General features: G+C 37.0%; 1 protein-coding gene across 8 annotated transcripts in view; it reads right to left on the bottom strand.

Moving 5' to 3' along the window:
* Nucleotides 1-16,628, bottom strand: part of ARHGAP42 (Rho GTPase activating protein 42) — a 319,552-nt gene that overhangs the window by 63,874 nt on the left and 239,050 nt on the right. For all 8 annotated transcript variants that reach the window (XM_064577200.1, XM_064577196.1, XM_064577197.1 and 5 more), the window contains 2 exons: nucleotides 1,748-1,810; nucleotides 208-282 (listed from right to left, as the gene is read on the bottom strand). In XM_064577200.1, coding sequence (XP_064433270.1) covers nucleotides 208-282; nucleotides 1,748-1,810 — 138 coding nt within the window. The remainder of the gene's footprint in view (nucleotides 1-207; nucleotides 283-1,747; nucleotides 1,811-16,628) is intronic.

Here is a 16,628-nt window from a genome sequence, read left to right as displayed (position 1 = left end):
AAAAAGTCCAACATTATAAAAAGGACCCCTCCCAAATTCTGATTGTTCATCTATTATAACTGAACATTAAAAACTGAATGCAAATATTAACTTTAAATATTACTTGAAAATATTCAAAGGCAAGCAATAGTATAATTCTCAAAGAAAGGTATGGTTTGGATTATCTATAATACAAAAATTAAGTAACCAGCTTCATCCAAAACTTACAAAATGTTGTGTTCATGAGTTTCTGAACTTTGGAGTTTACTCCTCCTATTCGGTAGAGGCCTAAAATAGTGATGCCTAATGAGAAGGAAAAATCACAAGAGAATGGCTTGAGACCAGCAGCACAAGTACAGAATGTTAAAAACCGTAGGCATATACCTATACAGAATTTGAAAGCTACTTGTCCAATTTTGCAGTCTAACTTCAGCAAATCTACCCTGGAAACACCCATCACACATATATTTCTCAGAGCAGACACTGAACAGTGTCTGAAAGTCTTTTGAAGATCCTTCAAGTAGCAAAGTACCCCTGTTCATTCACCACTATTTGAATACAAAAAGCATCAAAGATGGGAAATGATAATCAGGACTTCTCATCCTCTATTTTCAGTCATGGAGTCCTGCATGTTGAAGAGTTGGAAGGCTTTTACACCTTCATTTTGAAGATGAGGAAACAGATTCAGAGAATTTAAGAAACATGCTTAGCTTCTCAAAACTTCTAAGCGGCAGCACCAAAATCTGAGCCTAAGTTCACAGAATTTCAAAGCCCAATATGAGTTTTGCTAAAGCAAAGTTTTCCTGGAAGGGAAAGAGTGTAATAGGCACTGGAGTGGGCTTCAGGTGAGAGGTCATGACTAGAGAGAGGAAAGGTACTGTAATTGTGACCGTGACTGAAATCACTGAGGGAAATAATATAAGGAAGGAGGAAGACCAGCTCCTTAAGAATGTTATCCCACTAAAGCTTGAAAAAAAATCAAAGAAGTGGTTGTAGTAATAAATAACACAAAGTCTATCAATAAGAAGTAAAGCAAGCCTTTATTAGGAAAGATCATTAAAAAGAAATACAGTGAAAGACATGTATCATATGACCTCACTGATATGAGGAATTCTTAATCTCAAGAAACAAACTGAGGGTTGCTGGAGTGGGGGGTGGGGTGGGAGGGATGGCGTGACTGGGTGATAGACACTGGGGAGGGTTTGTGCTCTGGTAAGCGCTGTGAATTGTGCAAGACTGTTGAATCTCAGATCTGTACCTCTGAAACAAATAATGCAATACATGTTAAGAAAAAAAAAAAGAAGAAGAAGAAGAAGAAGGTAGCGGGAGGGGAAGAATGAAGCGGGGGAAATCGGAGGGGTAGACAAACCATGAGAGACGATGGACTCTGAAAAACAAACCGAGCGTTCTAGAGGGGAGGGGGATGGGAGGATGGGTTAGCCTGGTGATGGGTATTAAAGAGTGCACGTTCTGCATGGAGCACCGGGTGTTATATGCAAACAATGAATCATGGAACACTACATCAAAAACTAATGATGTAATGTATGGTGATTAACATAACATAACAATAAAAAACTACAGTATGATTTTTGGTAAAGTTCAAGCTATAGTTTTCTGTATATGTAGATAATTTATAAGTTTATATAGTTCTTAAAGTTAATTTCATGTTAATGATGAAACACATCCTCATTTTTTGAGGGGTTTCTATATAAGAATGAACTACATGAACTACATAACAGTAACAATGTACCTGTCAGGCAACACTTACCTCTTGTTTCCACAGCTTGAATGCATTTTCTCACAAAGTTGAACCCTGCTTCATTTAAGTACACTGAAAAAAGAAAATCACAGTAAGGGTTTATGCCCAACTTCCATTACCCCTTAGTTGGCTCTGCTGTTTTAGACTTAATGGCACAGTTTTAGTTAGTCTGAATCTTTATTTTGGGGTAGAAGTAGAGAGGTTCGCAGTCACCAAAGTTACTACATAAACTTGCTTCCTTAGAATACACAGATCCTTCATAGAAGGCAAATATGTTACACTGATCCTGTCCATTTTTTCTAAAATTAGCCTTATCTTTTGTTACATGTTATTCCAGATGATAGAAGCAAATGTACTAAGAAAAAAAACCTTTATTATGTGTTGGTAATTATATTACAAAGCTAGTCACATATTCTTTTTCATGGGATTCTCAAAACATTATGAAGTAGAGAGATAGCTTTGTAATCTTAAGATGGTTCACCAGGTTGCTGAAAATTTCACTTTGTTCCAAGCTTGTGAACCAGAATTCTAACACAAGATCTCCTGAATCCAAGTCCAATATTCTTCTCACTGCATTTTTTATCATATGCAAAGTAATTCAAAATACATTTAGTCAACCAAAAATCCCCCAAAGATCCTACATTATGAAATAGCAATTTATTTTCACTGCTTTGGCTAGATTTTTAAATCTGTTCTAATTTTCTTAAGTTTTTGAGACCAGATCAAATTAGATTATTTGTTTTTAAAAAAAGGATTTAACTTAAGAATATCAAGTAATACCCTGAGGAAAGATTCAAATGTTTTCTTGGTACTATAATGAAAATTTTCATCATATGTGGTAGAGATATATTTCTTAATATTCTCAAATTATATATGAAAATAATTCAAATCAATAAAAAACTAAACTGGCTTCCAATTAAAGATGGTGTATTAGAAGGAGGCTGGAAGATGGTGGAGTAAGGGGACCCTAAGCTCACCTCATCTCATGGATACAACTAGATAACACTCACACCAGTGTAAATAACCCAGAAAGTGAAGACTGGCAAAACAAACTCCACAACCAAAGGCAGAGAAAAGTCCACATCGAAGAGGGTAGAAAAGGTGGAGACATGGTGGGGAGCAAAACAGAGGTGGCCATCTGTGATCAGGAGGGAGCCACAGGCACAGAGAAGGGTGAGAAACAGACTAACACACCAGGAAGCTTGCATGGGAGAGACGAATCCTCCTAACATTTGGTTTTGAAAGCAAGAGGAGCTGAATTTACTGACTTCTTACAAATAAGAAGGACTTAAAGCCTGGAAGCTTAAAAATCAGCTGGCTCCATTTTGGAAGAGGCTGAAGGCAGAAGGAAGATGAGTCCCTGCCCTTAAAGAGACAGCATGACAAACAGCCCTCCAAAAACAGGGTAGAAGCAGTACTTTGAAAAACACCTGGGGTGTACAGTAGGGAGAGTTATTTACTCATCTCAGAGCATGTCCAGAGTAAGACTCTTCCAGGAACAAAGGAGCTGGCAGGTGCCACTCCCCTTCCCCACGCTTAACATAAACACATGGGCACCTGCAGAAACCAGCAGGAAATTCCCTACATAATTTTCTTACACCAAGCCCCACACCCTAGTGCTTGGCACATCCACCCTTTCCACTCATGCTTGCATCAGTCCCAGCACCACAGGCCACCCCCCTCAGAAATCCAGCGCAAACTTTGCCAATACTACATCTTTCCACCCATGCATTTTGCAAGACTGTAGTTCTGGCAGTAGCAGCTGCAGGCCTTGTGGAAGTTCGAGGAGCACCTTGTTAAAATTGCACAACCCACTCACAAGGCCCGGGTCCTGGAAGCTACAGGTCTCAGGTCTCAGGTCTCATTTCATAAGCAGAGCACACCTTGTTAACACTGCATACCACACCCCCACCAGGGACAAAATGCTGCCTACAACAGGCAAAGAGAGCCTCTGCAGACAACTGGACTGAAGGAAAAAGCAGCCAGGACAAAACAGCAAAGCACATGCAACACACATAAGAGACACCACCTGAAGCATCGGGCTCTGGGGAAGAGGGGAAACTGCACTGCAGGGCACTACAGGACCTCTTCTTCATAAGACCACTACATTCAAGAGGAGTAGACGTAGCTGACTTTCCTGACACAAAGAAACAGACACAGAGGCAAAATGAGGAGACAGAGAAATATATCCCAAATGGATTAAAAAAAAACACAAAAACGACAGTAAGAGACCTAAGAGAAATGGAGTAATACACCTGACAGAGAATTTAAAGTAATGATCATAAAGATACCCACTGTACTTGAGAAAAGAGTGGAGAATGTAAGTGAGATGCTTAACAAAGAGATAAAAAAGAACAAATCAGAGATGAAGAAAACAATAAACGGAATTAAAAATACACTAGATGGAATAAATAGCAGGCTAGAGGAAGCAGAGGAATGAATGAGCAACCTGAAAGAAAAAAAATTATGCAAAATGAGAAAAGACTTAGGGAACTCAGCTACTTCATCAAGTGTAATAACATTTGCATTATAGGGATTCCATAAGAACAATAAAAGGGTTCAGAAAATTTATGTGAAGAAATACTAGCTAAAACTTTTCCAAATCTGGGAAAGGAAACAGATATCCAGATCCAGGTGGCAAATAGATATCCAGATCCAGGAGGCAGAGGTTCCCCCACCGAAATCAACTCAAAGAGGTCAACACCAAGACACAAAGTAATTAAAATGGCAAAAAGTAGTGATAAAGAATTTTAAAAGCAGCAAGACAAAAGAAGATAATTACACACTAGGGAAATGCTATAAGGCTATGAGTGGATTTTTCAGCAGAAACTTTGGAGGACAAAAGCAAGTGGCATGATATATTGAAAGTGCTAACAGGAAAAAATATGCAGCCAAAAATACTCTTTTTAGCAAGACTTATCATTCAGAACAGGAGAGATTCTCAGACAAACAAAAGCTAAAGTAGTTCAAGTTCACTAAACCAGGCCTACAAAAATATTAAGGAAACACATGGAGTGGAAAGGAAAGACCATAAGTAAGAGTATGAAAAGAAGGAAACACAAAAGCAGTAAAAATAAGTATATCTGTAAAAATCAGTGAAAGAACTCATAAAATAAAAGGACGTGAAATAGGACACCATATACCTGAAAAATGGGGATAAGAAGAAAGAATGAGTTCTAATTTAAGCGACCATCTACTGAATATAGGCTGCTATATGCAGAAGATGTTCTATACAACCCTAATGGTAACCACAAATCAAAACACAATAACAGATACACAAAGAATAGAGAGAAAGAAATCCAAGTTTAACACTAAAAAGTGTGAAAGAGAGCAAGAGAAGAAAGGATCATAGAAAAACTACAAAAATGACCATAAAAAAGTAACAAAATAGCAATAAATACATATCTATCAATAATTACTTTGAAAGTAAATGGACTAAAAGCTCAATCAAAAGATATAGGGTGATGGAATGGGTAGAAAAACAAGCCCATCAATATGTTGCCTATATAGACTCCTTTCAGAACTAATGACACATGCAGATTGAAAGTGAGGGGCTGGAAAGACATTTACCATGCAAATGGATGTCAAAATAAAAGCAGAGTAGTTATACTTATATCAGATGAAACAGACTTTAAAACAAAGACAGTAACAAGAGAATAATGACACTATATAATAATAATAACAATCCAACAAGAGGATATAACAATTCTAAATATTTATGCACCCAACATGGGAGTACCCAAATACATAAAACAGTTAATAACAAGCAAAGGAACTAACTGATAAATTAATAGTAGGGGATTTTAATACCCCACTTACATCAATGGACAGAGCATATAAACAGAAAATCAATAAGAAAACACTGGCTTATCTGCAACAACGTGGATGGAACTGGAGGGTATTATGCTGAGCAAAATAAGTCAATCAGAGAAAGACATGTATCATATGACCTCATTGATATGAGGAATTCTTAATCTCAGCAAACAAACTGAGGGTTGCTGGAGTGGTGGGGGGTGGGAGGGATGGCGTGGCTGGGTGATAGACATTGGGGAGGGTATGTGCTATGGTGAGCGCTGTGAATTGTGCAAGACTGCTGAATCACAGATCTGTACCTATGAAACAAATAATGCAATATATGTTAAGAAAAAAAAAAAGAAGAAGATAGCAGGAGGGGGAAAATGAAGGGCGGAAATCGGAGGGGTAGACAAACCATGAGAGACTATGGACTCTGAAAAACAAACTGAGGGTTCTAGAGGGGAGGGGGGAAGGATGGGTTAGCCTGGTGATGGGTATTAAAGAGGGCACATTCTGCATGGAGCACTGGGTGTTATGCATAAACAATGAATCATGGAACACTACATCTAAAACTAATGATGTAATGTATGGGGATTAACATAACAATAAAAAAAGAAAACACTGGCTTTGAATAACACACTGGACCAGATGGATCTCACATATATAATTAGAACATTCCATCCTAAAACAGCATAATACACATTCTTCTCAAGTGCACATGCAACATATTCCAGAATACATCACATATTAGGCCACAAAAAAGCCTCAACAAATTCAAAAGTATTAAAGTCATGCCATGCATTTTTTTCTGACCACAGTGTTATGAAATAAGAGATCAATGATAAGAAAAAAATCTGAAAGAGCACAAATAATGGAGGTCAGATAAAATGCTACTAACCAATGAATGGATCAACCACGAAATAAAAGAAGAATAAAAATTACATGGAGAGAAATGAAAATGAAAACATAATGGTCGAAAACCTTTGGATGCAGCAAAAGTGGTCCAAAGAGGAAAATTTATAGCAATACAGGCTTACCTCAAGAAGCAAGAAAAATCTCAAATAAACAATCTAACCTTACATCTAAAGGAGCTAGAAAAATAGGACCAAACAAAACCCAAAGACAGCAGAAGAAAGGAAATAATAAAGATTAGGGCAGAAATAAAAGCTAATAGAAACGGAACAAAAAAACAATAGAAGAGATCAATAAAGACCTCACACACACACAAAAAAGAGAACTACAGGCCAATATCTCTGATCAACATAGAGGTAAAAATCCTCAACAGAATATTAGCAAACCAAACTCAACAATACATTAAAAAAATTATTCACAATCAAGTGGGACTTATTCCTGGGATGCAAGGGCAGTTCAACATTCACAAACCAATCAACAGGACACATTACAGCAATAGGAAAAATGATAAAAACCATATGATCATTTCAGTAGATGCAGAAAAAGCATGTGACAAAGTATAACATCCATTCATGATATACACCCTCCACAAAGTAGGTTTAGAGGGAACATACCTCAACATAATAAAGGCCTTATCCGAAAAACCTACAGCAAACATCATACTTGATGGGGAAAGTTGAGAGCTTCTCCCCTAAGGTCAGGAACGAGACAAGGATGTCCACTCTCACCACTTTTACTCAATGTAGTAGTGTAAGCCCTAGCCACAGTGATCAGACAACAGAAAGAAATAAAAGGCATCCAAATTGGGTAAGGAAGAAATAAAACTTTCACTATTTGCAGATGACATGACACTATACATAAAGAAACCCTAAACACTTCACCAAAAAATTACTAGAACTAATAAATGAATTCAGTAAAGTGACAGGATACAAGAACAATATACAGATATCCGGTGCACTTTGCATTAACAATGAAGCAGCAGAAAGAGAAATTAAGAAAACAATCCATTTACAACTGCACCAAAAATAATAAAATAGTTAGAAATAAACTTATCCAAAGAGGTGAAAGATCTGTACATGGACAACTATAAAACACTAATGAAAGAAATTGAACGTGCCAGAAATAAATGGAGAGATTTTCCATGCTCATAGACTGGAAGAATAAATATTGTTAAAATGTCTACACTACCCGAAGCAATCTACAGATTTAATTCAATCCCCATCAGAATACCAATGGCATTTTTTTTAAAGATTTATTATTTATTTATTTGAGAGAGACAGAGAGAGTAAGCAGGGGGAGGGGCAGAGGGATAGAATCTTCAAGCAGACTCCTCCCCACTGAGTGTGAAGCCTGACACTCCTGGGCCAGGACCCAGGAGATCATGACCTGAGCCAAAAGCAAGAGTCAGATGTTTAACCAACGAAGCTACTCAGGTGCCCCCCCAACAGTATTTTTCACAGAACTATAGAACAGAGAATCCTAAAAGTTGTATGAAACCACAGAATACCCTCAATAGCCAAAGAAGTCTTGGAAAAAATAACAAAACTGGAAATATCACAATTTGATGCTTCAAGCTATATTACAAAGCCACAGTAATCAAAACAGTATGGTACTACACAAAAGCAGACACAAAGGTCAACAGGACAGAATAGAAAGCCCAGAAATAAACCCACAACTATATGGTCAATTACTCTTTGCAAAAGGAGGGAAGAATATATAATGGGAAAAAGGCAATCTCTTCAATAAATGGTGCTGGGAAAACTAGACAGCTACATACCAAAGAATGGAACTGGACCACTTTCTTACACCATACACAAAAATAAACTCAAAATGGATTAAGGACCTAAATGTGAGACCCGAAACCACAAAAATCCTAGAAGAGAGCACAGTCAGTAATTTCTCCCACATCAGCTGTAATAACATTTTTGGATATGTCTCCTGAGGCAAGGGAAATAAAAGCAAAAATAAACTACTGGGATTACATCAAAGCAAAAAGCTTCTGCAGCGCAAAAGACAACAACCAACAAAACTAAAGGACAACCTACTGAATGGGAGCAGATATTTGCTAATGACATATCTGATAAAGGGTTAGTATCCAAAATATATAAAGAACTGATGCAATCCAACACCCAAAAAACAAATAATCCAATTAAAAAATGGACAGAAGACATGGACAGACATATCTCCAAAAAAGACATACAAATGGCCAACAGACAAGTGAAAAGATGCTCAATATCACTCATCATTAGAGAAATAAGTGCAAATCAAAACCACAATGGGATATCACCTCACCCCTGTCAGAATGACTAAAATAAAACATACAAGAAAGAATAGCTGTTGCTGAGGATGTGGAGAAAAGGAACCCTCATGCACTGTTGGTGGGAATGCAACATGGTACAGCCACTGTGGAAGGGTATGGAGATTCCTCAAATAATTAAAAATAGAACTACCCTATGATCCAGGAATTGCACTACTGGGTATTTATCCCCCAAAATACAAAAACACTAATTCGAAAGAATATATACACCCCCCCCAAGTTTATTGCAGCATTATTTACAATAGCCAAACTACAGAAGCAGCTCAAGTGTCCATCAATAAATAAAATAAAGAAGTTGTGGTATATATATACACAATGGAATATTACTAAACCATAAGAAAGAATGAAATCTTGACATTGGCAACAACATGGATGGAGTTAGTACAATGCTAAATGAAATAAGTCAGCCAGAGAAAGACAAATACCATATGATTTCACTCATATGTGGAGTTTAAGAATCAAAACAAACAGGGCGCCTGGGTGGCTCAGTTGGTTAAGCGACTGCCTTCGGCTCAGGTCATGATCCTGGAGTCTCGGGATCGAGTCCCACATCAGGCTCCCTGGTCGGCAGGGAGTCTGCTTCTCCCTCTGACCCTCCCCGCTCTCATGTGCTCTCTCTCTCATTGTGTCTCTCAAATAAATAAATAAAATCTTAAAAAAAAAAAAAAGAATCAAAACAAACAAACAAAGGGAAAAAAAAGAGAGACAAACCAAGAAACAGACTCTTATTAACTGTAGAGAACAAACTGATGGTTACCAGAGGGGAGATGGGAGGGGGGATGGGTCAAATGGGTGATGGGGATTAAAGAGTACACTTCTCATGATAAGTACTGAGTAATGTATGGTATTGTTGAATCACTATATTGTATACCTGAAAGTAACATAACACTGTATGTTAGATATACTGGAATTAAAATAAAAAACTATTATAAAAATTTACATTTTTGTTGAAGAAATAAATTCACATATACATAAAAAGAAAGAAAAAGGAAGACATGGTATATATATATACAATGGAATATTATTCAGCCATAAAAAAGAATGAAATCTTTCATTTGTAACAACATGGATGGAGCTAGAGTATGATGTTAAGCAAAATAAGCCAGTCAGAGAAAGACAAATAGCTTTATGATTTCAATAATAGGTAGAATTTAAGGAGTGAAACAAAGGAGCAAAGAAAAAAAAAAAGAGAGAGATAAACCAAGAAACTGACTTTTAACTATAGAGAGCAAACTGATGGCTACTGGAGGGGAGGTGGGTGGGAGGATGGGTGAAACAGGTGACGGGGATTAAGAGTACACTTATCATGATGACCACTGAATAATATATGGAGCTGCTGAATCACTGTATTGTACACCTGAAACTAAAATAACACTGGATGTTAACTACACTGGAATTAAAATTTAAGACATAAGAATAATAAAATAAAAACACAAAGAATAAAAATTAAAGAAATATGGGGGATTAAACATTCATGTAACTCCACACAAATCCAGAGATAAAAAATATGTATCAAAAAATTGTGCTAACAATAGACAGAAAACTTTTAAGAAATCCTAGACATAGAAAACCACTGAAACCTTTCAGGTTTGAGAAATCCATGGCCGAAAAAAGTAGAACTGAACTGAGAAGAAATTTATTATGTGTTATTAGATTAAAAAAAAGTAATCAACAGGACCGTATGACCCAATTTCTTAAAATGTAAAATTTGAGTGTATGAATGTTTCTGTTTTCTTAGGAAAAGAACTTTGGAAAGATCCATGCAAACTGTAAGTAAAAAGAAGACAGAAGGTAGAAATTATCATTTTTATTCATAGGACTTTGAAAGTTAAGACGTTTTTTAAAAATACAGTTCTTTAGAATTTTTTAAAAAAACCAATAGATTAAAACATTTAAAATGCCCATACTAAAATATGTATTGTTACCCATAAGAACTGGCTCATTTATTTCTGTGTCCCCAGGGCCCTATATCAGGTGAAAATAATTCAGTCAATGCTTTGGGTAAACTCAACAATACAAGAATGAATAGTTTAAACAAACATAAGAGTTTACTACCTGCATGAGAGTAAAACTTCTTTTAGATGGCAAATAGGGATTTTGTGATTCCAATAACCCCAAGGCCAATCATAACATTACACATTCTGGTATTTTAAAATATTTATTGAACATAAGAAAACAAGTAAGTGGAGAGGTAAGGAAACAATTATTTTCAACAACAAAAACTGAACCAAGAAACATAGCTCCAGTTAAAAAGGATACACTAGTATCTTTTTTTTCATCAATTAAAACTGCAAGTTCCTGACATTTATAATGTTTGGTTCTTGAGGTCACATTGTTCCAACTTTTCAATAAAGATTAAGAAAGAGAAAATCATTTATTAAAAAATGTCAATAAAACTTGCCCTTGGCAAAATGAATGAAGACAATTGTGGTATTCTATATATATCTATATCTATCGATCAATTGATAGATAAAACAGAATTTCTTTAAGTATTCACTTGGAGAAGAATAAACAATAACCAGGCTATATTGAAGGTATAATGGGATAGTTGGCAGCACTACCCCAGTCTATTCTAATGAACCAGTATCACAGGCTCCTGCAAAGAATAAAATCTTATAGACATTCAGTCTGAATGTCAGGTCACTTCATGGGTGCCACTGTACCGATCCCAAGATCTTGTGCTTTAGCTCCTTTCACATGACATGAGTAAATAAAACACTATCAATCAATTCAGTGATATGGAAGAATATACTATATTGGTAGAAAACAACCATGCATTTTTGTTTTGTTTCCTCTGAACACCCTTTGGTATTGCCTGAAAGAGTATAAGGAGGTTGCTTAGTGGAGAGATAGCATCCACATTGAATCTGGGGCTGATTCTCGGCTCTAGTATTTACTGCTGTATGAATGGGAGTGTGCCTATTAATGTCTGTGATCTCTAGTTCTTTTATTTATAAGATGAGAGAAATGATAACACATATGTTAAAGGATTGTAGTAAAACGAAGACAAAACCACGTGAAGCACTGAAGAACAACAAACCTAATTAAATGCTAGTTTCCTTCTCCATGTGCTCCTATCCATACATCACTGCTATATGAAGAAAAATAGTAGAAGAAATGACAAACGAAGTCATTCAATAGTTCTTTTAGAGAGAGGGAGAGTGCACAAGGAAAGGAGGGGCAGAGGGAGAGAAAGAAATCCTCAGGCAGACTCCCTGATGAGCACAGAGCCTGATGTGGGGCTCAATCCCAGGACCTGGAGATCATGACCTGAGCCCAAATCAAGAGTCAAATGCACAACTAACTGAGCCACCCAGGTGCCCCAATCAGCCATTAATTCTAACCAGATTTAAGAGATAGTAGTTACTTTCTCGCTTACTTGCTGTTTTACTGGGCATAGTTTTAATCTCTCTGTGCCTCAGTTTCCTCTGCTATACAGTAAGGATGATAGAAGTATCTTTGTCACAGGACTGTTCACAGATGAAATATGTTAACATCTGCCAGTCTCCTAGGATAGTGCTTGCAACATAGTAACTGTCATAGAAGTGCTGGCTATCAGCAGCAGCAGCTGGAGGAAAACAGAAGTATCTACATACGTAAATTACGTGAACAAGGCATTCTTTAGGCATGACTAGTCACTGGGGCTTGAGAAACTGTCTGCCAGGAGTGTTACTTTTCAAAAAGATATAATATATTACTTATTTTTAAATATTTGGAGCCCAAGTAATAATCTATTTCTTGAAACAAATGTAAACCAGGTATAAACCACTCAGGCCCTGTAACCTAGCTGGCCACTGAAAATATAAGTTGGATATTAAAAAATGTCTGTGCACTTTCATCATATTTCAGTAAATCACAATGAACAAACACATCCTCTCACTGGAACTGAACAGACTGCAATAGGCTGGGATTACTGTGCCCCTGTATTTGTTGCCCCTTCCTTCAGGAAGATTATGTTTCTTAGCTCCCTCAGAGACAGGCTCAGCCATGTGATAGACACTAACCAGTGAAATATGAATGGAAGTGACAAAGGCCATTATCCAGCAGACTCTAAGAGTCAATATGATTCTGCCAATTCTGCTAAGGTCTGGGGAAAAGAGGGAAACATGGACTAAACAGGCTACAGTATTCTCTGTCTCCCAGTGCCTGATGTAGGAGGCAGTCACAAGGAGTGGTGTTTCTGCGGGAAGTTGGGGAAAATACATTCTGTAATAGAAAATAAGCAACTTCCTAAAGCCATGAAGAGGTTATTGCATTTAATGTCAGTGCTATTGGGAATTTAACAAAAATAGGTTCTTTATAGCTTAAAAAAAAAAAAAACTTATTGTTCCACTGAAATAATAAATGGAAAGGGTCCTTACAAAAACAAATCACATCATTCATTAAAGGCTGATAATTTATCATAATTCTTCAACAGTAGAGAGTGGAGCATACCCATCCTACATAGGAGAAATACAGATTACTTAATCAGGGCTCAATGCCTGGTTCAGAAAAGGCAGCCAATAAGTGCTTATTGATTAATGGTTTGCTTGTCACTGGTGTGCAGGTGGGTTATGCAAGCACCCTTGCTTCTAGAAGGGTTAGTACTTAGTTAATAGGAGCAAACTTTTCGTCAACTCCTCCCCAGATGCCCTCAGCCTCATGTCTCCCTGCTAAGAAAGGGCCAGAAGGATATGCAGAATACAAATACCACCAACTTCCTAGAAATTGAAACCCTATAATATTAATGATGCTTGGCTTTCAGGGGTAGAAGTAGAAAACAAGCTAACTTAAAGAACTTTGTATATTCAATCAAAAGTTAAGTGTAAACATTATTTTTTCCTCCAGAAACTATTCAGGGCTAAAGCTTTTATAGAAATCCAAATAAAGTTTCCATAAGGCAGTTTAACAGCATAATAGCTATTAATCTCAAGAGAATTCAAACAGCCACGAGAAAAAGAATAGTGTTCTATACAACTAACAAAGCAAAAGTCCTTGTACCTTCAATTTCCCACCAATTAAAAACCCAGCATGTCCTAACAGATGTAATCTACTTGGCCTTACAGTACCTTCTCAGGGTTGACAAAACAAAGCAACATTTGTCTTTAATTTCTAATTAACTTTTCTAATCTGCCATTTCAGATTAAAAGGCTACTTATCACAGATAACTAATAGCATACTATCCAAGCTTGAAAGAAACAGAAAAAAGAAATGAGTACATTTATTGGTATTTGTGATATCCACAGGACCATCTCTCTTTTCCCTAAAGGATGAGCAGTTCACTCTCCACAGCCCTGGCCCACACCCTCCTTCCTGGGTCTCAAGATGGAAACAAAATTATTTGATCACAGGCCTGGTGGAGGATGTGGTGAGGAGGAGGAGGATGTAATTTGGGGACATCTGAGAACTTCCAGAATTAAACTATCTAAACAGCAGTATGAAGCTCAAAAATATCGTGATAGATGGCAATTGTCTAAAATAATAATGAGCTTAATTTTTCTTTTCTTTATTGCTGGGAAGCACATGTTCCCGAAGTACAAATGGGGAAAGTCACTGAAACACAGTGGCAAAATTTGAGAGTTTGGGGGAAATTTTGAAAGTATCTTCCAGTCCAATCATGAGGACATGTGAACATGTACATGACACTGAATGTTGAGTGACTGTTAGGATGTGGCCAAATCATGACTTTCATTAGCAAAAACATCATTTGAAAGGACTTCTTTTTTTCCCCATTCACAATACCTGGAATAAAGTAGGTATACAATGGAATACTGTTGAACTGAACTGCATGAGAGAATGAGAATATAGTATTTTTTCTTTCTCAGTTCTCGCTTCCTTCAACCTCAGGTAGAAGGACCAGTTCAGAAACCACTACACAAAACATGTTTGACTGGGGACGAGGCTCAGGGCACCAAGAGAGAAAGCCAGAGAAAGAAAGCTTAGGAAAAATGACAACTGCCTCTGTCCCTGTTAACAACTAGTCCCAAGATGGAGGTTTTGGGACACAAAAGGTGTGTCACGAATGATAATTTGTTTCAAACGGTATGGTACTGACACAAAAACAGACACATAGGTCAATAGAACAGAATAGAAAGCCCAGAAATAAACCCACAACTATATGGTCAATTACTCTTTGCAAAAGGAGGGAAGAATATATAATGGGAAAAAGGTAATCTCTTCAATAAATGGTGCTGGGAAAACTAGACAGCTACATACCAAAGAATGGAACTGGACCACTTTCTTACACCATACACAAAAATAAACTCAAAATGGATTAAGGACCTAAATGTGAGACCCGAAACCACAAAAATCCTAGAAGAGAGCACAGTCAGTAATTTCTCCCACATCAGCTGTAGTAACATTTTTGGATATGTCTCCTGAGGCAAGGGAAATAAAAGCAAAAATAAACTACTGGGATTACATCAAAGCAAAAAGCTTCTGCAGTGCAAAAGACAACAACCAACAAAACTAAAGGACAACCTACTGAATGGGAGCAGATATTTGCTAATGACATATCTGATAAAGGGTTAGTATCCAAAATATATAAAGAACTGATGCAATCCAACACCCAAAAAACAAATAATCCAATTAAAAAATGGACAGAAGACATGGACAGACATATCTCCAAAAAAGACATACAAATGGCCAACAGACAAGTGAAAAGATGCTCAATATCACTCATCATCAGGGAAATAAGTGCAAATCAAAACCACAATGGGATATCACCTCACCCCTGTCAGAATGACTAAAATAAAACATACAAGAAAGAATAGCTGTTGCTGAGGATGTGGAGAAAAGGAACCCTCATGCACTGTTGGTGGGAATGCAACGTGGTGCAGCCACTGTGGAAGGGTATGGAGATTCCTCAAATAATTAAAAATAGAACTACCCTATGATCCAAGAATTGCACTACTGGGTATTTACCCCCCAAAATACAAAAACACTAATTCGAAAGAATATATACACCCCCCCAAGTTTATTGCAGCATTATTTACAACAGCCAAACTACAGAAGCAGCCCAAGTGTCCATCAATAGATGAATGGATAAAGAAGTTGTGGTATATATATACACAATGGAATATTACTAAACCATAAGAAAGAATGAAATCTTGACATTGGCAACTACATGGATGGAGTTAGTACAATGCTAAATGAAATAAGTCAGCCAGAGAAAGACAAATACCATATGATTTCACTCATATGTGGAGTTTAAGAATCAAAACAAACAAAGGGAAAAAAAAGAGAGAGACAAACCAAGAAACAGACTCTTATTAACTGTAGAGAACAAACTGATGGTTACCAGAGGGGAGATGGGAGGGGGGATAAAATATATTTTACTGGAATTAAAATAAAAAACTTAATAAAACAACAAAAAAGGAAAATTAGTTTCTTTGAAGATGGGCTCAAATTATGGAGCACTATTGATATGTTACTCTTTTTTTTTTAAGATCTTATTTATTTATTTGACAGAGAAATAGAGAGCGCACAAGCGGGCAGAGGGAGAAGGAGAAGCAGGCTTCCCGCTGAGCAGGGAGCCCGACGCGGGGCTCAATCCCAGGACCCCAGGATCATGACCTGAGCCGAAGGCAGACACTTAACCACTGAACCACCTAGGTGCCCCCGATATGGCACAGCTTGAGGGATAGTTTAGTTCTACTCTTAACTGAATAGTATTTGTTTAAAATTGATGGTAGACATCGCTATTCTCAAAGTTAATGAAGTCCCAAAGTCTTAGAATTTCAAGAAAAGAATACTGTAGTAGTAAGCATATTTTACAACCAGAAAAGCTTTTGTTGACCAATTCTTTAGTTTTTACACTTAGTGCTTTTTTTCATTAAGAAGTGTCAAACTTGTCATCTTTATTGAATTATATGTTAGTCTCATTTG

This window comes from Mirounga angustirostris, unplaced genomic scaffold (genome assembly GCF_029215605.1).
Source record: "Mirounga angustirostris isolate CCGP_5_RB_7025 unplaced genomic scaffold, mMirAng1.0.hap1 SCAF_13, whole genome shotgun sequence".
NCBI lineage: Eukaryota > Metazoa > Chordata > Mammalia > Carnivora > Phocidae > Mirounga > Mirounga angustirostris.
This window is presented reverse-complemented; position numbering and strand designations above follow the sequence as displayed.